Source organism: Engystomops pustulosus, chromosome 4 (assembly GCF_040894005.1).
Source record: "Engystomops pustulosus chromosome 4, aEngPut4.maternal, whole genome shotgun sequence".
In the NCBI taxonomy this organism is placed as follows: Eukaryota; Metazoa; Chordata; class Amphibia; order Anura; family Leptodactylidae; genus Engystomops; species Engystomops pustulosus.
Window position 1 is genome coordinate 90,561,328 of NC_092414.1, and position 27,618 is coordinate 90,588,945.

The 27,618-nt window shown below is 40.3% G+C and overlaps 1 protein-coding gene across 1 annotated transcript in view; it reads right to left on the reverse strand.

Moving 5' to 3' along the window:
• PTPRB (protein tyrosine phosphatase receptor type B) overlaps window positions 1-27,618 on the reverse strand; it is a 103,946-nt gene that overhangs the window by 69,412 nt on the left and 6,916 nt on the right. Inside the window, exons 2-3 of the mRNA XM_072146712.1 lie at window positions 25,485-25,880; window positions 14,218-14,441 (exon numbers count right to left, since the gene is read on the reverse strand). Of these exons, the coding sequence (XP_072002813.1) occupies window positions 14,218-14,441; window positions 25,485-25,880 (620 nt within the window). The remainder of the gene's footprint in view (window positions 1-14,217; window positions 14,442-25,484; window positions 25,881-27,618) is intronic.

Genomic DNA, 27,618 nt, shown 5'->3' on the forward strand with positions numbered 1-27,618 from the left:
GTCTGCGCCGTGATGCCCTGTAATAGCTCTTGGGCGGTGTGCCTTTTGTCGCCTAGGCTCAGCAGTTTGAGCACCGCCTGCTGTCGCTTAGCGACGGCACTGCTGCTGTGCCTAGAGCTACCGACTGATGGCGCCGTGCCCACGGATGGTAGTTCGGAGGAGGAGGTGGAGGAGGGGTGGGAGGAGGAGGAGGCATAGTAGGCCTGAAACACCTGGACCGAGGTAGGCCCCGCAATCCTCGGCGTCGGCAGTATATGAGCAGCCCCAGGGTCAGTCTCGGTCCCAGCCTCCACCAAGTTAACCCAATGTGCCGTCAGCGATATATAGTGGCCCTGCCCGGCAGCACTCGTCCACGTGTCCGTGGTCAGGTGGACCTTGTCAGAAACGGCGTTGGTCAGGGCACGGATGATGTTGTCTGACACGTGCTGGTGCAGGGCTGGGACGGCACATCGGGAAAAGTAGTGGCGGCTGGGGACCGAATACCGAGGGGCGGCCGCCGCCATGAGGTTGCGAAAGGCCTCGGTCTCTACTAGCCTATAGGGCAGCATCTCCAGGCTAAGCAATCTGGAGATGTGCACATTAAGGGCTTGGGCGTGCGGGTGGGTTGCACTATATTTGCGTTTCCGCTCCAGCGTCTGGGGTATGGAGAGCTGAACGCTGGTGGATGCTGTGGAGGATCGTGGAGGCGACGATGGGGTTTTTGGGCCAGGGTCCTGGGCAGGGGGCTGACTAGCAGCTGACACAGGGGAAGGAGCAGTGGTGTGCACGGCCGGAGGTGAACGGGCTTGTTGCCACTGAGTGGGGTGCTTAGCATTCATATGCCTGCGCATACTGGTGGTAGTTAAGCTAGTAGTGGTGGAACCCCTGCTGAGCCTGGTTTGGCAAATGTTGCACACCACAGTCCGTCGGTCATCCGGTGTTTCCTTAAAGAACCTCCACACTTCTGAAGATCTAGCCCTCGCCGCAAGAGCCCTCACCACGGGAGCTTCACTAGTTGACAGTGGCGCTGATGCACCAGCTCTGGCCCTGCCTCTCCGTCTGGCCCCACCACTGCCTCTTCCAACCTGTTCAGGTCGAGGACTCTCCTCCGTCTCAGAAGCACTGTGTTCACCCGGCCTCTCAACCCAGCTTGGGTCTGTCACCTCATCATCCTCCGATCCCTCAGTCTGCTCCCCCCTCGGACTTCCTGCCCTGACAACAACTTCCCCACTGTCTGACAACCGTGTCTCCTCATCGTCGGACACCTCTTTACACACTTCCACTACGTCAAGAAGGTCATCATCACCCACAGACTGTGACTGGTGGAAAACCTGGGCATCGGAAAATTGCTCAGCAGCAACCGGACAAGTGGTTTGTGACTGTGGGAAGGGTCCAGAAAACAGTTCCTCAGAGTATGCCGGTTCAAATGGCAAATTTTCCTGGGAGGGGGCAGACTGGGGGGGAGGAGGCTGAGGTGCAGGAGCTGGAGGAGTGGGGATTTCGGTGACATGGGTGGACTGCGTGGAAGACTGACTGGTGGTGGACAAATTGCTCGAAGCATTGTCAGCAATCCACGACATCACCTGTTCGCACTGTTCTGGCCTCAACAGTGCTCTACCACGAGTCCCAGTAACTTCAGACATGAACCTAGGGAGTGTAGCTCTGCGGCGTTCCCCTGCTCCCTCATCAGCAGGTGGTGTCTCACCCCGCCCAGGACCACGGCCTCTGACCCCTGCAGTAGTTGGACGCCCACGTCCCCGCCCTCGTCCTCTACCCCTAGCCCTGGTTTTAAACATTTTTAAAATGAGAGTTATGACTTTTTTTTTTTTTTTACTTTTTTTTTTTTTTTTTGTGTGTTTTTTTTGTGTTTTTTGTTTTTTTTTGTGTTTTTTGTTTTTTTTTGAGTTTTTAGAACCAAACAATCCTATCCTATTGCTATGGCTATTTTCTAGCCAAGTATCAAAGGAAGCACACTACTATGCCAGATGAGATGACACTGAGTTATTGCCTAATAGAAATCCAACCCCTACTGAATTTTGCCACTTCAGCCTTTGCTATGGATATGTGCGCCACTAAGCGCAGAACACAGCGGTCGCAAGTCTCACTACAAATTGCTCAGAATTGGCAAGTACATGCACTGCAGAAACTACAGCCACCAGCAGATCAACCAGAAATCAAATATATAGAACGCTACTGTAGGCTTCAAGAAGCTATTTGTATTCTCCTATGGCTATTTTCTAGCCAAGTATCAAAGGAAGCACACTACTATGCCAGATGAGATGACACTGAGTTATTGCCTAATAGAAATCCAACCCCTACTGAATTTTCCCACTTCAGCCTTTGCTATGGATATGTGCGCCACTAAGCGCAGAACACAGCGGTCGCAAGTCTCACTACAAATTGCTCAGAATTGGCAAGTACATGCACTGCAGAAACTACAGCCACCAGCAGATCAACCAGAAATCAAATATATAGAACGCTACTGTAGGCTTCAAGAAGCTATTTGTATTCTCCTATGGCTATTTTCTAGCCAAGTATCAAAGGAAGCACACTACTATGCCAGATGAGATGACACTGAGTTATTGCCTAATAGAAATCCAACCCCTACTGAATTTTCCCACTTCAGCCTTTGCTATGGATATGTGCGCCACTAAGCGCAGAACACAGCGGTCGCAAGTCTCACTACAAATTGCTCAGAATTGGCAAGTACATGCACTGCAGAAACTACAGCCACCAGCAGATCAACCAGAAATCAAATATATAGAACGCTACTGTAGGCTTCAAGAAGCTATTTGTATTCTCCTATGGCTATTTTCTAGCCAAGTATCAAAGGAAGCACACTACTATGCCAGATGAGATGACACTGAGTTATTGCCTAATAGAAATCCAACCCCTACTGAATTTTGCCACTTCAGCCTTTGCTATGGATATGTGCGCCACTAAGCGCAGAACACAGCGGTCGCAAGTCTCACTACAAATTGCTCAGAATTGGCAAGTACATGCACTGCAGAAACTACAGCCACCAGCAGATCAACCAGAAATCAAATATATAGAACGCTACTGTAGGCTTCAAGAAGCTATTTGTATTCTCCTATGGCTATTTTCTAGCCAAGTATCAAAGGAAGCACACTACTATGCCAGATGAGATGACACTGAGTTATTGCCTAATAGAAATCCAACCCCTACTGAATTTTCCCACTTCAGCCTTTGCTATGGATATGTGCGCCACTAAGCGCAGAACACAGCGGTCGCAAGTCTCACTACAAATTGCTCAGAATTGGCAAGTACATGCACTGCAGAAACTACAGCCACCAGCAGATCAACCAGAAATCAAATATATAGAACGCTACTGTAGGCTTCAAGAAGCTATTTGTATTCTCCTATGGCTATTTTCTAGCCAAGTATCAAAGGAAGCACACTACTATGCCAGATGAGATGACACTGAGTTATTGCCTAATAGAAATCCAACCCCTACTGAATTTTCCCACTTCGGTCTTTGCTATGGATATGTGTGCCACTAAGAGCTAAACACAACGGTAGCAAGTCCCCCTGCTAATTCCTCACAAAATGGTAAAAGATGCAAATTAAAATAAAAAAAGTAGAACGTTATTGTAGCCCTAAGAAGGGCTGTTGGGTTCTTTGAGAATCACTCCTGCCTAACAGTAAGCTAATAGAACACCCTAACGCTTTCCCTGACCAGCAGCAGCTCTCTCCCTAGCGGCATCCAGAGACAGAATGATCCGAGCAGCGCGGCCAGCGGCTAGTCTATCCCAGGGTCACCTGATCTGGCCAGCCAACCACTGCTATCGACGTGTAAGGGTACCACGTCATGCTGGGTGGAGTGCAGAGTCTCCTGGCTTGTGATTGGCTCTGTTTCTGGCCGCCAAAAAGCAAAACGGCGGGAGCTGCCATTTTCTCGAGCGGGCAAAGTATTCGTCCGAGCAACGAGCAGTTTCGAGTACCCTAATGCTCGACCGAGCATCAAGCTCGGACGAGCATGTTCGCTCATCTCTAATATTGAACAAACATTTAAAAATTGCTGGCAGGAAGATTTTGGTAAGAAGAAACAAGGACACCACACAAAAATTCAGAATCACAACCAGGTGGTCCGGGGTGATACATGGGAGTAATTAGAGAAAATAGATGTACAAGACATTAGAGGCAACTTGGAAAGTGCATGATGCATATGGGGACGGATGTCTGGGATGCTACAGATGTGGTTTAATCAAAAAAATATCAAGTGCTATGGAGGTGCACAGATTATGTGGTTCCCAGATATCATCCACTAATATTGCACTGTTTGATATGTTACTTGTAAACTGAAACACATATTCAAGTCTAATCCTATTGCACAGTAATGTATCATAACATATTGCACATGCCCTGCATATCTAAATACATAGTACAAAAAGGAGTGTATTGCACATACCCATGAGCAATTGTCCACCCACGTCTGGTGTGAAAGGGTCCCCGACGCGCGTTTTGGCGCAAGCCTTCGTCTGGGGGTGTTGTGTGTATGGCAGCACTTGATTTTTAAAGTAGTCGCGGCATATGGCGAACACGCCCACACACCTGTCAGAGTTGATGATAAAGTCCGATCGGTACTATCGGGCGCACGCCGTCTGAGGCGGACACACCTCCCACCTGTATCCCGCCCCATGCGCGTGACCTGACACGTGATGGTGATGTCACGGTGGGACACGTCATGTGGGCTGCGGATCAGGTGATGTAATCTACATATAATTGAGATGCTGTATCTTTATGAAGTCTAGTGAGTGTTCTCTGCCATACACCCCTTAAACAGAGGCTGGGGGCCCAACAGCTCTAACCCGAGCCCGGGATGTGGGTGCTAAAGGATGGATCTGTATCTACAGTATAGCACATTTAATGCATATTTTTCTTGATTTGCTATTGTATTACATGGATTCAGGGACCATTCCTTAGCTCTTCACTTGTCTATCTTTCAATGTTACCGAGGAACAATATTACTAAATCATTTGATACTTTGGGAACGCTGAGTTTTTTTTTTATTCCTAAGGCTGATAAAATAAATAGACAGTGCTAAGAATTAAGAACAGTCTTGTTATAATAATGTACAGAGGAAGAAAGCCTAAAAGTGCAGATAAATCCTGTTAGACTGAGGACTTTTACAATGGCCTAAGCATCTGTTTCTCAAGATGTAAACATCTAAATCATGCGCACAATGTACAATGTTCTGCTTGTTTCAGAATGTTGAATAATCTTGTTTAAAAGTGTTTAAAATGCTATTGGTGAGCATATTAGAGTATTCTGGTATATGCAGGGGCAAATTAGGTATTTAAGGGGCTCCAAGCAAAGCTGTGTCTTCAAATGACACAGAATGGAGTCTACTGCTCTAATTTTTGCTGTAGCTTTAAACTGTAATTAAGTCCTGTAAAGAAGTATGATCCAGAAAAATCATATACATCCTGTCACTGTGACTATATGGACTTTCACACTTGGGTGATTATGTTTTGCCTAAAATGCTGTAACAATTGATATATTTTCGATAAAGAAAAATTGCTAAATAGCAAATAACAGCGTTGTGAGCATTTCATTCGTACTTGAAGGACTGTCTGAAAGTGACCATTCCTGAGATTGTAGTTGTAATAGCCCCCACACACTAAGTAATAGCCCCCATACACTTAGTAATAGTCCCCTACAGACTTAATAATAGCATCCCACACACTTGGTAATAACCCCCCAAACACTTAGTAATAGTCCCCTACAGACTTAATAATAGCACCCCACACACTTAGTAATATTCACTCACAAACTTAGTAATAGCTCCTACACACTAAGTAATAGCCTCTACACACTCAGAAATAGCCCCCCACACACTTAGTGATAACCCCATAGTTTAGTAATAGACATACTTATAGTAATAGACTCCACACACTTATTGTAATAGTCCCACATACTTATAGTAATAACCTCCACACACTTATAATAATAGCCCAACACACTTATAGTAATAGCCTCCACACATTTAGAGTAATAGCCCCCTTACACTTCTAGTTATAGCCCCAACACACTTCCAGTTTAAACTCCCAAACACTTTAAAGGAAACCTACCACTTGAAGTGGCAGGTTTCAGATGGAAATACCGGGAACCAGGGTGAGCTGGTGCCGGAGCTTATTTTTGTTAGTGTTTTAAACCGCAGTATCGCGGTTTAAAACACTTTTTAAACTTTATAGCCGGCGCAGGGAGGTACGCGCTCGGCGCTTACCATGAGCGCGACCGTGCGCGCGGCTACATAGGAAGTGAAGGAGAGCCGCGCACATGGTAAGCGCCGAGCGCGTACCTCCCTGCGCAGGCTATAAAGTTTAAAAAGTGTTTTAAACTGCAATACCGCGGTTTAAAACACTAACAAAAATAAACTCCAGGAACCAGCTCACCCTGAGCTGGTGCCCGGTATTTCCATCACAAACCTGCCACTTCGAGTGGTAGGTTTCCTTTAATAATATCCCTCACACACTTATAGTTATACCCCCCAAACACTTATAGTAATAGTTCCCCACACACTTAAAGTAGTAGCCCCCACACACTTATAATAATAGACCCCCAACACTTATAGTTATAGTCTCCACACACTTAGTAATAGCCCCTACACACTTTTAGTAATAGCCCCCATGCACTTGTAGTATTAGCCCTCACACACTTACAGTAGTAGCCTCCACCCACATGTAGTATTAGACTGCACACACTTATAGTAGTAGCCTCCACACACTTATAGTAATAGTCCCCACACACTTAGTAATCACCCCTACACACTTTTTAAAAGCCCCTCACACCCTGCAGTCTAATAGTAATAGCCCCCACACACTTAAAGTAGTAACGCTGACACACTTTTAGTAATAGACCACACACACTTAGTAATTGCCCCTATACACTTTGTAATAGCCCCTCACACATGTAGTAATGGATTCCACTCACTTGTAGTAGCTCTCACACAGTAATAGTAGTAGCCCCCACCTAATTATAGTAAAAGTCTCCACACCCAAGAAACTTATAGTAATAGATAGTCCCCACATGCTTTGTAATAACCCTCCCCCACTCTTAAGTATAGCTCACATACACACTTACACTCATTTATAGCCTTAGGAATGTCCCCAGACCCCCATATACACACTGTATAATTAAAAAACTAATACTCTCCTTTCTTCACTCCAGATTGTCCTCTTTTTCTGTCTGAAAGACAAGTCGTGGTGACATCATAAAATTGCGCCTCCTACTTGCTTTCGGCTCCGTGCTGAACTACAGTATTCATTAATTTACACAATTTACAAATATTTTGTGTTTGCCCTTGAAAGGTTTTCTACTGAATCTTAGGGTCCTTTTGCCTTTTAAACAAATTTTGCTTTGCTGCTATACAGTGTAACTTGTTGGGGACTAAACCAAAACATCCCAGATGGCAACTTTGAAGCTTTTTCAGACCCAATCTTTCTATTTTAGTTTTTGACGTAATTCACTCACTTTAAGTGTTTACTTTTGGCGGATTTATTTGAGTTTTTTTTAAAAATAAAACTACTAGAACTTAAGTTAGCCAGGTATCTTCTGCCACTGATCATCTGCTGCATTAAGTGGATTAAAACACATGCGCAAATTCATCTTGGTGGTCAATAATCTTCATCACATATCACATTCATCAAGTAATTCTTCAAGTCCTGAGCCAGAGAAGTGCCCAGACTCTGCTCAGTAAGTCCTGCCCACATTTTACCTCAGCATTTTTAAGAGGTCTAATGTTTGGGCAGAAACAGAAAGAATCTCTCCCCCCACACACACTTAAATATATAAGAGAAAATGTGACTTATTCTTTACATGTACACCACAAAAGAGATGATATATATTAAGCAGGTGCTTCTTGAACTTGATATATAGTTTACATACTTTATCTCACAATGGTGTAGCTCGGTGACCTTGGGAAATAATTGAATCTGGAACTTCCTGTGACACTAAAAATAAAAACGTACAGTTGCTTTAGGGAAGGTTTTCATTGTTGCTTGCATTGTTCCAAAATGAATAAAGATTCTCACTTTTGTATAAAGGACGTGTTATATATGGCCCTTATTACAGCGCCATAGAGCAGGTAATCCATTAGTTAACATGGCTTCCTGATCTCAATTATGTTACTGTACAGGCTACGGAAGTTTAGGGAGTGCCCGGATATGTGGCTAATAGCAGGCTCCAGGGTCTTTGCTGCAGACACTTTCCCAAGGTTTCCTGACATTTTTTTTTAAATACCAACTTCACTCCCTTATTATCAGGAGGAAATGGGCTTTGAACAACCTTTGTCTGTGCGGCTTTAAAAGCACAAGGTTTAGGGTCGCCCACAGCTGAACATTGCTGGATAAACTAAACATTTTATGTCAATTGTGAAGATGAAGGACCTTTCTTGTGACTCAAACCATAACATACATGTTATTTGCTTTGATCAGAGGCTGTAAATGGGAGAACATTCACATGCAGACAGCATTAAGATATCCTGCCTATGTTAAGTTCAGAAGCATTGTACGCAATGCGTGTCAGACTGATCATAATTCAAGGGCTTGTCTTCTGTGAACAAGACTTTTTATTATTAAAACAGCTCCCAATAATTATGTGAAAGCATTACTAAACATGAAGCATTGCTAAACCATTTTTCTATTTCAGAAATCAATAATGCAGAAAGCAGCTTGCTGGTGTGTTTTTTCTGCTCTTCTTTCTTCTGTAGTGAGCAGTATATCTGAAGTCCTTTACACAGCAAATTGATAAGGAAATTAGACTAAAGTTGAACTCTTTCTATACCCAGTGCGTATTTCCCTGGATGTTTCAGATTTACAGGGACTGTAAAGAGTTAAGCCATTAGGAATATTAACAGATTCCTTTATGTGTCAGCTATTAGTTAAGTGCCAGACAGAAAATCTGATTTACACAAACTGCTAAAAGCAGAAAGAAAGGGAGGGATAAACATATATGACAAAGTTTACTGCTATCACCTGCACTATTGATTTATTCCATTTCTTTTAAAAGCTAAAGTTACTCTTTCAATCTGTAGGGTATCAAGCAGCATTGTTACAAGGAAAATGAAGCAATACGTAAGGACTCCATTAAAGTCAGTAGGCTGTCCTTACTGTTCTGTCCGAAAGAGGAAAGTCCCCGATCATTAACCTCAGAATTTTCTATACATTTTAAAATGGACTTTTATAGCCCAGATCAACCCCTGAGGAAGCATGGGCGAAACGTGCGTTGGGGTGTTCGAGGGCTTTCCCTGTCACATCACACACTGGTCTATTACTTCTCATCTCACCAATTGTATATACTTTACTTATTAGTGCATTTCTGCATAGGATCTATGCACATTGGAGACTCTTAGACGCATAATTCTTATTATCTGTTACCTTTTTTGGTGGATATAACTCGGACCATTGATATTGGATTTCTTCCATTAACATCCATTGTAATTAATTTGTCTTTTATTACAATTAAATACATTTTCTGTGTAATTTTATACTGAGAACTGAGTAGCTCCTTTTTTCTTGTGGTATTTCAGATAACCCTGTTAAGTTGCTTTAATTTCCATATCATGCCAATAGATGAGGTGCAACAACGTCCTCCGCTCACAGCTTTCAAAAAAATGGTGCTTTTTCCAGAAATACTGGCACACAATTATCAAAAACTGTGCAAACTGCACTATATGCGGTTTGCCTGTGGAGTGTGCAGAGTGCCCCATATTCATGATATGTGGCGTATGTTCTGCATGAATCTGGCATCCCTATGCTGCTCCGACAGTATGCACTATTTTTTGGCGTACTTGTAACATATTGCGTGCAACACAATTCTGTCGTCACTGGATGATAAATGCACCGGAAAGCCCCTTTCAGTGCAGAATTTTGTGTTGCATAGGGTATAGTGCAGCTGGACACAATTGTTTGGTGTGTGAGTGGCACACTTGTGTCTCTGATGCTTCTTTAATACATGTGCAAGCAGTTTGCACTAAAAAGAACAAGCTAATTCTGACAGAAAACTGGCACAGGGGTTTAATAAATCTGGGCCATTGACTTGTGCTGTTATTCTTAAAGATGTGTTTGGAAATGAAACATCTGTAAAAATTGGATTTTATGATGCAGATCTATGTGGAAACAAAAGCCTTTTAAATGATGCATTTTTCGTTTGTATTGTGCTGTTGGTTCCCCCTACTGTGAGATTTTGGTATAACACATCTTTCACTTTACTGCTCCACCCAGCAGCTGCGAGCACAAATATGGTTATGTTTTAACTGTATTTCTAGTTGTACATTTTAAATTTCTTAATTTCTTTGAATCAAATCTAAACCTATTTTAAGATTTTTTAAGGCAGAATTTATATAGATTTGCAACAGTTTTTAAGTTTGTTTAGATCTGATTTGATCTGTTATTTTTATTACATCCATTTATATTATAAAAGGGAATAATATTGTATCATGATGACTAATACTGTTTTTCCCTGAGAATAAGACAGTGGGACACATTTACTAAGAAGAGTGCAAACTGCAGTATGTGCGGTGTGCCTGTGTATTGTGGGCACCCAGTGTCCTGCTCAGGTTTTTCTTTTTGGTGCACCTTTAACATGGGGTGTGCGACACACTTCTGTCGGACTTTGCATGGTTAAAGTGGTGCACAGTCCCAATGTGCACAGGAACACCCATTTCACTGATGAAATTGTGAGAAGGATAGTGCAGCCGCAACACAAAAGGGACACATATGTGGCGCGGACACTCCGTAAATACATGTGCAAGCAGTGGCGGTAAATACTGGCTCCTAAAGAGGCACTAGATCTTATTTTCAGGGGATTTTTACATGAACAATAATTGACATTTATTGTTGAGCAAAAAAATCAACATTTATTGATACACTGTCATCACATGCATCAGCATAACCAACTGAATTCCATCAAGAATTTCTTGTGACTCTATAACATGTACAACAATCCTTGCAAACCCTAATAGTCAGGAACTTCTGGTTGACAATCTCTACACTGGATGGTGCACATGAAAGATGACAAGACACAGAGGGATAAACAATAGGTAATAGACAGACATGCAAAGTCAGGTAGAGCTGGATCAGATCCAAGATGGCGGCATACAGACAACTATTGTCAAAGGACTGCAATAGCCAGCAACCAGTAATCAGAACTGGGCAGATAAGTAAAAGAGCTCCCGGACACTGCCCCAGCAGCTGACTGGCTTGGCCGTCCATTACTCAATTCACATCTAAACATAAACATAACTAAAAATGACAACCCAGCTTTCCCCAAGCAAAATACAGGCAGTCTCTGGGTTAAGTACAAGATGGGTTCTTTAGGTTTGTAATTAAGTTGAATTTATATGTAAGTTGAAACAGGTATATTTTATAATTGTAACATCTGACACATTTTTTTTGTCCTTGTGGTAATTAGATTTTTTGCTGTAATGGGAGCAAGGATTATCAATAAAGCTTAATTACCGACACCTTATAGCTGATTATTGCAGCCTGGGACTATAGTAAAGCACCCACAAAGCTTCACCAGAGGTCGCAGTGGGCAGAGAATCACTGTAATCACTGATCCCATTAAGAGGGTTCTGACAAAAATCTAAGCAAATTATTAAAATCAATAAACATGTAGAGTAGGAGGTAACTTTGATGGTATCAATGTATTATTACATGTCTACTGGTATCATTTGCCCAGTATCTTTACATGACATTACCAGACCAAAAAAAAAGTCAGGTAAGAATGATGAGTAGCAAAATCCTACTGCTGTTTCAGTGAGGATGATGAATAGCAATGATAACATTATGGCAGAGGACTTCTCGTGTAAGAATTTCTGTTCTTTAAAGAAGATCATCTATCAAAAGTAAAGTGTGTCACACTGTAAGCTCACTGAAGTTTATACTGACAGAGTAAGAATAATCAAAAGAAGAGATGTTCTACTGCAGCTCATTAGATCTATTGCTAATTTGTGCTGCCAGATTACAAGTCTATGACACAGAGCTGCAGAATGTGTCTTCTACGACCTTCAGGAATATTTTAATATGGGAGAAATGTGAAAATAACAAGTAATAATTTAAAATAAAGGAGATAATGGCAACAAGCAGGACAGTTCATCTTGTCCATCAAGTAGCAATACCAAATAATTGGAAATACTGTTTACACTTTAACCTGTGGGGCAGACATGAACAGAAATATACTCATTTAGACTATATACAAACAACTTCTTCGGAGTAGGAAAGAGTTACTACGAAGACTGTTTCTGGTTCCTGCTGGAGGATCAATATTGCATTCAATCAGAGAAGTATTCAACAATTCATCAACATCAGGAGTAGGTCCGAAATATAGAGCATGTACAAATATTTCCATTGCAATTTTTTTGGTGTGTGACTTGCAAATACTAACACAAAAATTGATCAGTAACTACAAGTAATAGTGTAAAAGAGTTTTGTTCAGTTTCAACAAATAAATGATTGTGTAATAAAAAATTATACAATTTTCCGATTTACTTTATTAATTGCTCACTGTTTTATAGATCTCTGCTTGCTGTCAGTCTGCAGAGGGCTTCATTTTTAGCTTTCAGTGGATACTAAAGAGGACATGTCACCCCGTCACCTTACTAAAGTAAGCAGCTCCTAATGTTACCCCAGATGTGGCAGTGTTAAAGTGTGGGTGTTAGCAAACACTGCACTACATAGCGCTGTGAACATCAGACCGAGCTTACAGCGCTCCGGTGTGTTCATGAGGAGTGGTCCGAGGCATTCTCCTCTCCTCTGTTTCTTTCCCGGACCGTCCCTACCAAGCCACAGGCTGGTGGCATTATCGGAAGGTTCTGATGAAGCTATCAGTTTAACACTGCTACATCTGGGGTAGCACTAGGAGCTGCTTACTAGCGAGGTTATACAGGGTGACACGCAGCGTAAAAAAAGTTAGCTGCCCAAAGAAGTTAGTGCACTATACCATATTTATCTTTGTAGCCCAGATGTTTGTTCAACTTGTGAGACTCTTGGGCTCTGAAATTGTCACATTCTTGCACCTAATAGGTCCCAAAATGGAGCATGCTAGACCAAAGTTTACTTCTTTTGGGAGCTACTATTTGGGACTAAAAAGCCGCACAACACAAAAAGTTGCAAAAGTGAGACTAAACAGGCAACTCATCACATTTATCACAAAGGGAAAAAACTGAAGATACATTGCAAGGATTAAGTAGGCCAACTTCAGGAAACTTGAAAAAGTGATAAATTAAATAAAACATGGTTGTGGACCAGAGAAAAAGCATCTAGAACAGTGGTTCTCAACCTTTCTAATGCTGTGACCCCACAATACAGTTCCTCATGCTGTGGTGACCCCAAACCATGCAACTCGCAGTAAAAACACATTAAAATTGCGGCTCCGATGGCTTTAGGCGACCCCCGGTCAAACATAATTATGGCTTAGATATGCCATGGCTTTGGCTAAAAGAATAATATAACTCTGCATTAAAGGGAACCTGCCATCAGAAATAGGCATAATAAACCACTAGCAGTATGTTGTCAAGCAGCTTATAGATGATGTTTCTATAATGGAATGTTGTGGTCATCATTCAGAACATCAAAGTCAAGGAGGCGGAGAGTTTATTACTGAAGTCAAGCTTTTCCTGCCTTCAAATGCCCCCTACTGTAATTGATAATCCAGTGTCCAGGGACATCACTGATCAGATCGCGGGAAGTTCGGCACATAATGTCAATCACATGGGAGGAGGTGTTCAAAGTCAGGGAGAGGTTGATTTCAAAGTTAAACTCTCCACCTCCCTGACTTTATATATGTGACTTCAAAGTTGATTTTCTGGATGATGCCACCAAGCTGGATCATGACAGAAACATGATCCAGAAACTGTTCAACTGCTTGACAACATGTATTTATTGAAACTGAACACCCCATTTAATCATGAGGCATATACATAATTTATCGATCAAAATTTAATTTTAAGGCAAAACTTCAAGACTCAAGTTTTGTGACATGTGAAAATTCCATCATTCAGTATTGTATCTTGTTGAGTTTTGATATGTGACTTTTTGCATTTTTTTTACATTCAGTTCAAATATTGCTTTCTGTCATACAAGTAAATTTGTCAACCCCTTCTGCATTCTCACAGCGAGATTCTGGTGCAGGCAATGCCCTGTAGTAAGGTGTGATCTACATATAACCCCCCTGCCTGCATTACACATCAGTATATATTCACATGCAAAACCTTACCTGTTCAGTTGTACTGGTGGAGGCAAGTGTTGTCACAGTCCAAGCTTGTGTGGTGGCAGTAGACAGCAGGCTGTCATTTTGGGGCTGGCTTACTGTGTCTCTGTCCACACGTGTAACATTCACATGGTTTGGTTCAGTGGTGTTGGCAGTTACCGTCCATTGTGTAATAGTGGTGGTTGCTGCTATGGTCTTTGTTGTTGGGCTCTCTGTAGTATGACCATGATCTGGGGACACATGATATTGTAAGATATTTGGCTAGCACTGTTCTGTTAATATGAAATTTTCATGTGTTTCATCAGTTTACAATGGAACCTGAGACCTGATAAATGTGAGACAATCTACAGCTATTGCTAGAGACATAAATCTACCTTATGTCATTTCATGGCTATAATACAAGGAAACCACTAATTAAGCAAAAACAAGGCAAATATCTTTAAGAAGTCCTGCATGTTTTATATGTTTTAGACACTTTTAAATTATTGTCAAGGAAAAGAATTATAGTGCATTTTTGTGTGAATATCCCATATAAACTTAGATTTGGTATCCCATTTGTGTTCCCCTGTATGTATGAAAAGGTACCCAAATTGAGACTCTTATGAAACATCTTTTGTTTTATTTGCAACCATTTTGGGTGCATTTATAGATTTTTGCAAACGTTTGTTACTATTTCACCTGCCCAACTGCAATTGAGGTTTCCAGTAATGAAAATTTGCCTGATTTATTCTTATATTCCAGATGCTGACGTCTGAAATGTTTGCACAAAAAAAATTCAATCCCCTCATGACGTATGGAAAAGACCAAAAGGTGTTGCTCTAAATAAATGATAGATTATAGATTCCTTAAGAGATCTGTCAGTAACAGTAAAGTGCTTCAAAATCATAAAAGACAAAGTTGGCATATTTTCTATTAATTATTTCAGCAAACTGTGCATGATGGTGAATGCTGAGAACAAGAAGGAAGCAAAAAGAAGCAGAAGTCTTTTGCCCTGACTCATGTACACTCACCGGCCACTTTATTAGGTACACCATGCTAGTAACGGGTTGGACCCCCTTTTGCCTTCAGAACTGCCTCAATTCTTCGTGGCATAGATTCAACAAGGTGCTGGAAGCATTCCTCAGAGATTTTGGTCCATATTGACATGATGGCATCACACAGTTGCAGCAGATTTGTCGGCTGCACATCATGATGTGAATCTCCCGTTCCACCACATCCCAAAGATGCTCTATTGGATTGAGATCTGGTGACTGTGGAGGCCATTTGAGTACAGTGAACTCATTGTCATGTTCAAGAAACCAGTCTGAGATGATTCCAGCTTTATGACATGGTGCATTATCCTGCTGAAAGTAGCCATCAGATGTTGGGTACATTGTGGTCATAAAGGGATGGACATGGTCAGCAACAATACTCAGGTAGGCTGTGGCGTTGCAACGATGCTCAATTGGTACCAAGGGGTCCAAAGAGTGCCAAGAAACTATTCCCCACACCATGACACCACCACCACCAGCCTGAATCGTTGATACAAGGCAGGATGGATCCATGCTTTCATATTGTTGACACAAATTCTGACCTTACCATCCGAATGTCGCAGCAGAAATCGAGACTCATCAGACCAGGCAACGTTTTTCCAATCTTCTACTGTCCAATTTCGATGAGCTTGTGCAAATTGTAGCCTCAGTTTCCTGTTCTTAGCTGAAAGGAGTGGCAACCGGTGTGGTCTTCTGCTGCTGTAGCCCATCTGCCTCAAAGTTCGACATACTGTGCGCTCAGAGATGCTCTTCTGCCTACCTTCGTTGTAACGGGTGGCGATTTGAGTCACTGTTGCCTTTCTATCAGCTCGAACCAGTCTGCCCATTCTCCTCTGACCTCTGGCATCAACAAGGCATTTCCGCCCACAGAACTGCGGCTCACTGGATGTTTTTTCTTTTTCGGACCATTCTCTGTAAACCCTAGAGATGGTTGTGCGTGAAAATCCCAGTAGATCAGCAGTTTCTGAAATACTCAGACCAGCCCTTCTGGCACCAACAACCATGCCACGTTCAGAGGCACTCAAATCACCTTTCTTCCCCATACTGATGCTCGGTTTGAACTGCAGGAGATTGTCTTGACCATGTCTACATGCCTAAATGCACTGAGTTGTCGCCATGTGATTGGCTGATTAGAAATTAAGTGTTAACGAGCAGTTGGACAGGTGTACCTAATAAAGTGGCCGGTGAGTGTACAAGGCTGAGACTTCTGTTATGTATTAATGGAAGTCTGTGTAAAGTATCCGCTCCTGACGTTGAAACATACTGTACATAGAATTTGGCAAAAGGCTAAATTATTTATTTTTATTCTTATTGTTTTGCCCCTTTAATATTGATAAACTTAATTTGTACAACTTTTAAAGGGAACCTGTCACTATGAATGTAATATTAGCTGGTGACAGGTTCCAATAGCCTCTGCAATGATGAGTTTATAAATACCTTATACAAGTATATTAGGTGCTGGCTCCACCTGGGGCAGGCACAATTCTAATGAGTCCCTGTAAAGGGAGACAGAACCCCTTAAAGGTGTTGTCCAGGCGCTAAATGTAATTTTTTTGAAACCGGTCATTTCATCTGCATATATCCCTCTGGGCTGTGTGTTTTATTTTTATCCACTTTTATTTCCCAGCTCATCCCTGCAGCCGCATCTCTCAAAGATAGCTGCCGAAAGACTGCTGGTTCGCACAGCTGCTTGCTCTCTCTCAGATGGCGGAACAAGCAGCCACACACACAGCAGGGAACAGGGAGCGGCCATTATGCTGCTGGACTGGAGAGAGCATGCAGGTTGTTGCCTGTGGTAACTGTATGTAAGCAAAAAGCTGGCAATGTGCAACACCCCTGCAGATGCAAAGGTAGGTGTTCCTCTCCATGTCAGAAGCTGTAACATGAGAAACGCAGTAATTGCAGCTTGAAGATACTGCCTGGAAGGGAAACATTTAACTATGTGTAAGTAATTAGCCAATGATCTGTCTTCTATGAAAACTGGAGTGTGATTGGAGAGGTGCTACCACCCGACCAGGGGGAGTATAAAAACTCCTGCTGGTTGAGAGCACAGCACAGAGTGAGAGACTCAATCGTGGTGTCAGATTGCAGTCTCAGTGAGGATCCAGTGGGAGCAGCATACCTCCAGTGCTGCCACAGATATTAATTCCAGGAACTAACAGTGCCTCAGACCTACACAGTGCTAGTCAGGGGGCTCTAGCCTAGAGCTGCAGCTTCCACATTTTGGACACAGCTCCACCTCAACTATCCCAGCCTGCATCTGCTATCATGCCGGTGCACCATTCCTGCGGACCCCTCTCCATGACCACTCCAGTAACCCAAATTTTCTGTTTGATCATTTTTGGCCTAGTGTCTGCTGTTCAATAAAGAACCGTGAGTTATTTTGCACAACGTTGCCTCTGTCTGATCCCTGGATACAGCTGTTACCACCACGTGCTCTCCCATCCATTACCCAGGGACTCATCTTACAGACACTCAGGGATTGCCCAGGGAGAAACCAGTACATCAGCCTCTCCCTCCTTATTTCTTGCACACACCACTTAATGGAGACCTGCCAGGCTGTAGGTCAGCCCTCCAGTCCCCATACCAAGCACCGTGACAACAGCGTGCCCACGCTAGCCAGCCACTCCGGTATTCTGGGCCCCGGCTGCCTCCAGGCCCCAAGAAAAGGCTAGGCCCCGGTAGGGGGATGTTTCAAATGCAAATAAATTACTTTGATTTTATGAATCAATTCCATGCTATTCTAAAGTAAATCTTTGTCACTGGACAACTCCTGGACATACACAAAGTATGTGCTGCTTGTTCTTCCATGAGATTATAGCAGGCAGAGGGAGGGGGAGAGTGTAGAGGGAGAAGGTTAAGTAAAAGAAGAGCCCCAGAGACCAGAGGGCCTCTGGTGAAGCTCCCCACTTCCCCCAGAGCCCTTTCACTACATTTACATAATAAGCTAAGTAAAGTTTTATCCAAACTACAGGAGCACAAATTCTAATAAACTTGTAGCTGTAGTCACCCTGGAATCTACCCAGCAACATTAAAAGGGTATTCTCATCTGGACATTCACATTTTAATTTCTCTGACATATTCAAACATTTAATTTGCATGTTAATAAAAAAATGTTCATGTGAGAAGATAATTTTACCATAAATATTGCCATGTTGTCCTAGAATGAAAGCTATCATTGGATATAAACACCCCCGCACTCTGGCAGTGTTGGCCGAACATGCACTATTGAGGAGCCCATCCACCTGGATTCATTGATCATTACCACAGGTTGTCTATAGGACATGTAGTAATTCCCGTCCATTTCATATTCACAAAGTATTTGTTTTTTTGTGCAATTGGTCCAGCAGTGATGAGTGTATCCAAGGACAGCTATCTTGTTTCTAAGGGACAGAATGGCTACATTCATGGGAAATTATCTTCACACAGGAACATTTTAGTTATTAACATCCAATCGTGGAGATGTTTGTATATAACAGAAAAATTAAATGTGATGTATAGATGGGAACACCCCTTTAAAGGCGAACACGGCTATAAACCACTGGTAGATTCCTTTTATGGCCATCTATTACAGTTTTCTAGTAATGGCGTTCTTATTGTAATGATTAATCTATTTTAGCACTTGCTAAGTGTGAGCACAGATCTGTCCTTGACAAATGCACATCCCAGTATAGCACTGTATCTCTAAGCAAGTGTGCTGGAAAGGACCTGCCTTTCCTTCCACAGGAAATGCTACGTGCCAAATGTTGAAAGACCTTTTGGCAAACTTTCAAACAGATTTTTCAAGTCTTGCTAAAAGGAAAGGCCTGAATATTTTTTTATCATAGAAGAAAATGGTTCTACATAGATCTGAATATAAATGAGAAATGCACAATAAGTACATAGCCGTAAGATCAGAAAAATTAAACAGTTTTTGGAGTATTTACCGTCTATGGGGGAGATTTATCACTAGGCAGGATTTTGAGCACTTGTCTATGTGTTAGACTGGCAGGTTTCCACCAGTCGGATTTATAGTCTGGTGTTTGTGCAGTGTTACTTGCCTTCCTATGTGAGTATCAGCTGTGTGTGCTCCATGTGAATAGACTGTACCAGTCACACGTATGTTTAACATCTGCTCAATTTCTGCCTTTTTGCACAGAAAATTCTCAGATACCTCAAACATAAAATTGAGCAAAAACTTTAAAATTGAGCAAAAACTTCCCCCTGTAGCAGCAATGGACCCACATACACCACCTCCTATGTGGTGTAGTTTTGAGATTAGTTTTGCGTTCTTTTGAATATTCTCAGTTGATAAATGTGATGTTGCACACTCTGTGGTGTATTTTTTCCGCCATTGCGTGACTTTAGAGTTGTGTTTTTTCTCACTAAAAAAAACCCGCAAAAATGATGTTTGTGCAAAATTTTTTGACAATTATACGCCAAGAAGCTACATAGAACTAATGATAAATCTCCCCCTATTCCAAAAAACAGTGCCTGGTTGTGTGTGGCGCTGCAACTCAACTGTATTCTCTTTATTGGAGCCATGTTGCAACACCAGACACATCCACAAGTGTGGCATTGTTTTAACCCCTTAAGGCCTGAAAAGACTAATGACTAGGTGATTTTTTTTAGGGAAACAAATTTTTGTATGTAGCGGTTTAAGGGCCATAACTTCATTTTTTGCATGCTACCTTAAAAATTTAGCTGTGTCCTTTTCATGACAGATAGGGCTAGTTCAATTTTTTTTAATTTAAAATTTTTTGGGGGTTATTTTTTTTGTAATAGTATATATATTTTTTCAAAGTAACTCAAAATGAACATTATAAATAAATTCTCTATTATATGTTGGTTGTTTTCATATGTATTATGTATGGTCTCCAGCAAATGGGTCCATTCTTGCAATGTATTATATTGGGAAATATTAATATGTATTTATGTATTATGTTTTACTACTTACAAATTTTCCCCTGTAACTTAGGCATCTATAAGAGCCCCAGTTACAAGAGGAAACAACCCCTTGTAGCGACAGGTGTCTGGGCCAGGCTGTATGGTGCCTGGTCAGACCCAGCGGCTCTGTTTTACATCTGCAGACCGAGTAATCATGTGACCGCTGGGCCAACATAGCCGGGGGCAATTCTAGCCCTGCTATTCAGTGCATAGCTCTATTTCAGTGCTAAGCAGTGAAGAAGGCAGAAACAGCAGATTTTGCTGCATAATCTGGACCTGCACCATTTGATGTCTAATGCCAGCGGGCGTCCGAAACAAGATAATAGGGAACAGCTTACATTTTCTAATCCTGTAATATCCCTTTAGCGTGCATTAAAGTTATGATAGACTTTTAACTGATAGACTTAACTGCTTATAAAGCCTACATAATATGCAGTTCTAAGGTCCTTTTACATAGCAGAGGATTCCAGGAAGGTCCCCCTCCATTATTCCGAATTGAGATCCATATCTGGTGTGGTCCTATACCCTATAGGAGAACTGGATATTTATTCACTTTCATTGGCAATATGTTCTGCTACTGCATATTTTTCCGGACAGTACCTTTTTAAAAGAAAAGAGGTTCTCTATAAGCAAAAAAACCTTAAAGCAAACCTGCCACCAGTAATGTCATTTTTAGCTGGTAATAGGTTCCAATGCCTTTGTAAGGATTATGAACCATTTCACCAGAGACTCACAACTTGCTGCTGCCAGGGAGTCAGGTAATGTAAAATAAACTATTATAAACTACTGAAGTAATTCAGAATAGTGACAAATGCATTTTTAAAATCAGCATAGCATAGGCTATAGGAACCTGTCACCAGCTAAAAATTACATTCCTGGTAACAGGTTCGCTTTAAAGGAGCAGAGAGACCAGGCCCCCGGAGGAGGGAGTTCCCGAGCAGCACAAACTAGCATCGGAGGAGGCTGCAGAGAGGAAACATCTTCTGGTAAGTATATTTGTAAGTGTGTGTATGTATATGCTGTATATGTGTGTGTAAATGATGTATGATGTGTATATACTATATGTGTGTATGTATCTGTGTGTGTAAATGATGTATGATGTGTATATACTGTATGTATGTCTGTATCTGTGTGAGTAAATGATGTATGATGTGTATATACTGTATGTGTGTCTGTATCTGTGTGTGTAAATGAAGTATGATGTGTATATACTATATGTGTGTATGTATCTGTGTGTGTAAATGATGTATGATGTGTATATACTGTATGTGTGTATGTATCTGTGTGTAAATGATGTATGATGTGTATATACTGTATGTGTGTCTGTATCTGTGTGTGTAAATGATGTATGATGTGTATATACTATATGTGTGTCTGTATCTGTGTGTGTAAATTATGTATGATGTGTATATACTGTATGTATGTCTGTATCTGTGTGAGTAAATGATGTATGATGTGTATATACTGTATGTGTGTCTGTATCTGTGTGTGTAAATGATGTATGATGTGTATATACTATATGTGTGTCTGTATCTGTGTGTGTAAATGATGTATGATGTGTATATACTGTATGTGTGTCTGTATCTGTGTGTGTAAATGATGTATGATGTGTATATACTATATGTGTGTCTGTATCTGTGTGTGTAAATGATGTATGATGTGTATATACTGTATGTGTGTCTGTATCTGTGTGAGTAAATGATGTATGATGTGTATATACTGTATGTGTGTCTGTATCTGTGTGTGTAAATGATGTATGATGTGTATATGCTATATGTGTGTATGTATCTGTGTGTGTAAATGATGTATGATGTGTATATACTGTATGTGTGTATGTATCTGTGTGTAAATGATGTATGATGTGTATATACTGTATGTGTCTGTATCTGTGTGTGTAAATGATGTATGATGTGTATATACTATATGTGTGTCTGTATCTGTGTGTGTAAATGATGTATGATGTGTATATACTATATGTGTGTCTGTATCTGTGTGTGAATGATGTATGATGTGTATATACTGTATGTGTGTTTGTATATGCTGTATCTGTTTGTAAATGATGTATGAGGTGTATATACTATATTTGTGTCTATAACTGTGTGTGTAAATGATGTATGATGTGTATATACTGTATGTGTGTCTGTATCTGTGTGTGTAAATGATGTATGATGTGTATATACTGTATGTGTGTATGTATCTGTGTGTGTAAATGATGTATGATGTGTATATACTGTATGTGTGTCTATAACTGTGTGTGTAAATGATGTATGATGTGTATATACTGTATGTGTGTCTGTATCTGTGTGTGTAAATGATGTATGATGTGTATATACTGTATGTGTGTATGTATCTGTGTGTGTAAATGATGTATGATGTGTATATACTGTATGTGTGTCTGTATCTGTGTGTGTAAATGATGTATGATGTGTATATACTGTATGTGTATGTATCTGTGTGTGTAAATGATGTATGATGTGTATATACTGTATGTGTGTCTATAACTGTGTGTGTAAATGATGTATGATGTGTATATACTGTATGTGTGTCTGTATCTATGTGTGTAAATTATGTATGATGTGTATATACTATATTTGTGTCTGTATCTGTGTGTGTAAATGATGTATGATGTGTATATACTGTATGTGTGTCTGTATCTGTGTGTGTAAATGATGTATGATGTGTATATACTATATGTGTGTCTGTATCTGTGTGTGTAAATGATGTATGATGTGTATATACTATATGTGTGTCTGTATCTGTGTGTGTAAATGATGTATGATGTGTATATACTGTATGTGTGTCTGTATCTGTGTGTGTAAATGATGTATGATGTGTATATACTGTATGTGTGTCTGTATCTGTGTGTGTAAATGATGTATGATGTGTATATACTGTATGTGTGTCTGTATCTGTGTGTGTAAATGATGTATGATGTGTATATACTGTATGTGTGTCTGTATCTGTGTGTGTAAATGATGTATGATGTGTATATACTATATGTGTGTCTAAATGATGTATGATGTGTATATACTATATGTGTGTCTGTATCTGTGTGTGTAAATGATGTATGATGTGTATATACTATATGTGTGTCTGTATCTGTGTGTGTAAATGATGTATGATGTGTATATACTATATGTGTGTCTGTATCTGTGTGTGTAAATGATGTATGATGTGTATATACTATATGTGTGTCTGTATCTGTGTGTGTAAATGATGTATGATGTGTATATACTATATGTGTGTCTGTATCTGTGTGTGTAAATGATGTATGATGTGTATATACTATATGTGTGTTTGTATCTGTGTGTGTAAATGATGTATGATGTGTATATACTATATGTGTGTCTGTATCTGTGTGTGTAAATGATGTATGATGTGTATATACTATATGTGTGTCTGTATCTGTGTGTGTAAATGATGTATGATGTGTATATACTATATGTGTGTCTGTATCTGTGTGTGTAAATGATGTATGATGTGTATATACTATATGTGTGTCTGTATCTGTGTGTGTAAATGATGTATGATGTGTATATACTATATGTGTGTCTGTATCTGTGTGTGTAAATGATGTATGATGTGTATATACTATATGTGTGTCTGTATCTGTGTGTGTAAATGATGTATGATGTGTATATACTATATGTGTGTTTGTATCTGTGTGTGTAAATGATGTATGATGTGTATATACTATATGTGTGTCTGTATCTGTGTGTGTAAATGATGTATGATGTGTATATACTATATGTGTGTCTGTATCTGTGTGTGTAAATGATGTATGATGTGTATATACTATATGTGTGTCTGTATCTGTGTGTGTAAATGATGTATGATGTGTATATACTATATGTGTGTCTGTATCTGTGTGTGTAAATGATGTATGATGTGTATATACTATATGTGTGTCTGTATCTGTGTGTGTAAATGATGTATGATGTGTATATACTATATGTGTGTCTGTATCTGTGTGTGTAAATGATGTATGATGTGTATATACTATATGTGTGTCTGTATCTGTGTGTGTAAATGATGTATGATGTGTATATACTGTATGTGTGTCTGTATCTGTGTGTGTAAATGATGTATGATGTGTATATACTGTATGTGTGTCTGTATCTGTGTGTGTAAATGATGTATGATGTGTATATACTGTATGTGTGTCTGTATCTGTGTGTGTAAATGATGTATGATGTGTATATACTATATGTGTGTCTGTATCTGTGTGTGTAAATGATGTATGATGTGTATATACTATATGTGTGTCTGTATCTGTGTGTGTAAATGATGTATGATGTGTATATACTATATGTGTGTCTGTATCTGTGTGTGTAAATGATGTATGATGTGTATATACTACAGGTCCTCTGTAAGAGTGTATTAATGTGTGTATGAGAGTAAAACTTTATACGTGTGTATAAGTATATAAATGTGTGTGATTTTACAAATATGTATATATATATTTTAAGGTGAAGGGGGGCCCCATGCAGAAATCTGCTGTGGGGCCCAGCCTCTCCTAGTTACGCCACTGGCTACCATATAGATGATTTTCCTCCAAAACATCACTAGTAATGGAATATACATGTAAAGGTCTACAATTAGACATCCAGGGGATGAGACCAACAGTCATGGTTCAATAGAGGGTAATACATAGAGAACGACATCAAAGTCCAACAACCCAAGCCAATTTGTATAAAGGATAAAAAATGTTCTCAGCCTTTATGCCATAGTATATGCGTATGCCAAGTAGTAGGATCATATTGCAGTTTTACAAGTTGCTGCTCCATAAACTCCTTTACTGGAGCTTCTAGTCACTCAATTATCACATTACCACCAGCTATATATTTGTATATATACTTTGTATTGAAACTAATTCAAGTCTCTTTTCTTATTTTTTAAAGGGATTGTCTGGGTTCATTTGTGTAGGGTTGGCCACCTGTTTATTAAAATCAAAAGAGAATTACACAAATCTTCTATGCTCCAGTCCAGCATGGAGCCTACTGTCAACATGAGCCAAGAGGACAGAGGTGGTGGGAGGGGGTGAGCTGGATCATTTATTAGTAATTGAGGAACTGAGGTATTACTGTACTTTAGGTATTACATTTTCCTTCTTACCACCTTGGGCCAATCCTAAAAATATGCCATTCCAGATAACCCAGTTAAGTTGACATATGAAAGTCAAAGATGTGTGTCCCCACTACTGGCAATGGTACAGTAGTAGTTACAAAGACATGAAATAACATGACATCATAACAGACACATAACAGACACATCAATACAATATGAAGTGTCTTTTCTCATATTAGCGTTACTCACCTTCATCTAGACAAATATTTTCATATACAGATTTTCCCATTTCATCTACTTCCAGTCTTTTCCAGGTATTAGGGTATTTTGTTCCTTTTTTAACAATCACCATTGGTCCCTGTTTTCGCAAGAACAAAGAAGTATTCGCAACTTCAAGAACCCGTTCATTCTTATGACAAGTCCATGTTGGAGCCATAGCACAGTCAACAAGAATGGCGGGGCGGGAGTGTGATGCAGAAGCAAGAGAGATGCCCAGACACATTGCAGACTTAACATTATACAGCTTCCCATCTTCTATCCATTTCCAATGCTGGCCACGATATGACATGTTACATCTGGTAACACCCACATACTTCCCAATATTAATACAAACATTCTTCTGATCATGATATATTAGAAAACTCTCTGCAACAGAAAGAGAAAAAAATTGTTTATAATCAACAAAACGTACATAATGTACAACAACAAAATATGTTTCAGCAGCAGTTCCCTTACAATCTCTTGTCTTTTCAATGTTGAAACAAGTCTTCCCATATGCTTGTATGAAATCCCAGAGCACTGGTGATGCACTGGAGTCCAGGACAAGAACAACTTATTTTTGCAAATAATAAGAATATAAGAATTACAGCACATGTAGAAGCTGTAGTTTCGGACCTTTCATGGAGCCATTTCGAAGTTATTTTCTCATTTGAAAATGGCTCCATGGAGGGGCTAAGACATTGTATGTTTCTTACTATTGTTGAATAAACCATTAATACTGCATTTGAGTGTTGCATTTCTTGGATTCTTAGTTTATCTTTTTCTATGCTGGTCTCTATATAAAAATAATAATGGGGGTTCATACATTATATATGTAGGAGGCATAGTGAGGTCAATTGTGGTGTGAGCAGTATATTTGATATATTTGGTGTAAAGGGGGGGGGGGTCATTGTGGTGTGAGAGGTATATATATATATATATATTACTTAATAGGAGCCTAGTGTGATATAGTTGTTATCCAGGTGACATTATACTGTATGTTAGATAATTCTAATTGCACAGAGTGGGCATGTGCTGCACAGAGCTGATGACATGTAAGGGTAAAAAACTGAAAAAAGTCAGAAATGGGAGAAGTGGCCATTATGTTCTGTACTCAAAGGAGAAGACTGTCATCTGTAAGTTGCTACATGTGTCTGATCAGTAGTGTAGTGACTAATCAACCTCCTAATGTTCGGGACGTTGCTATGTCATATGGTTCAGAGTGGAAAACTGTAAAGCCTTCTGAGATGGAGGGGAGAATACAATTTACCTTGTGGAAGCCCTGCATAAAATACTAATTAATCCTAAATTTATGATTACATATCGGTGAATTATGGGAATGTTGGCCAATGTCATCAGCGAAACCTAAACCAGTGTTGGGCACACACTGAGCGTCATTTTCAGAATGAGATTAGCAAAACATATAGTATCGGTCTTAAACTGTTTCTTTACAGCTATTTCCTTGAGACATCAAAAAAGTGGTTTGTTGTTATTGAAATTCTGAGCACTTTTCAAGTACAGTTGGGAAAAAAGTATTTAGTCAGCCCCCTCTTGTGCAAGTTCTCCGCTTGATGAGATAAGCCTGTAATTGACATTATAGGTAGACCTCAACTAAGAGAGACAAAGTATTAAAACAAATCCAGAAAATCACATTGTATGATTTTTAAAGAATTGATTTGCAAATTATGGTGGGAAATAAGAATTTGGTCACCTACAAATATGCAAGATTTCTGCCTCTCATAAGCCTGTAACTTCTTCTGTAAGAGGATTATCTGTCCTCCACTCATTACCTATCGTAACGGCAACTGCTTGAACTTGCTATCATTATAAAAGACACTTGTCCACAACCTCAAGCAGTCACACTCCAAAGACCAAAGAGCTGTCGAAGGTCACCAGAAACAAAGTTGTAGACCTGCACCAGGCTGGAAAGACTAAATCTGCAATATGCAAGAAGCTTAGTGAGAAGAGATCAACTATGGGAACAATAATTTGAAAATGGAATACATATAAGACCACTGATAATATACCTTAATCAGGGGCTCCACACAAGATCTCACCCTGTAAGGTCAAAATCATCACAATAACGGTAAGAAAAAATCCCAGAGCCATAGCAAATGACCACAGA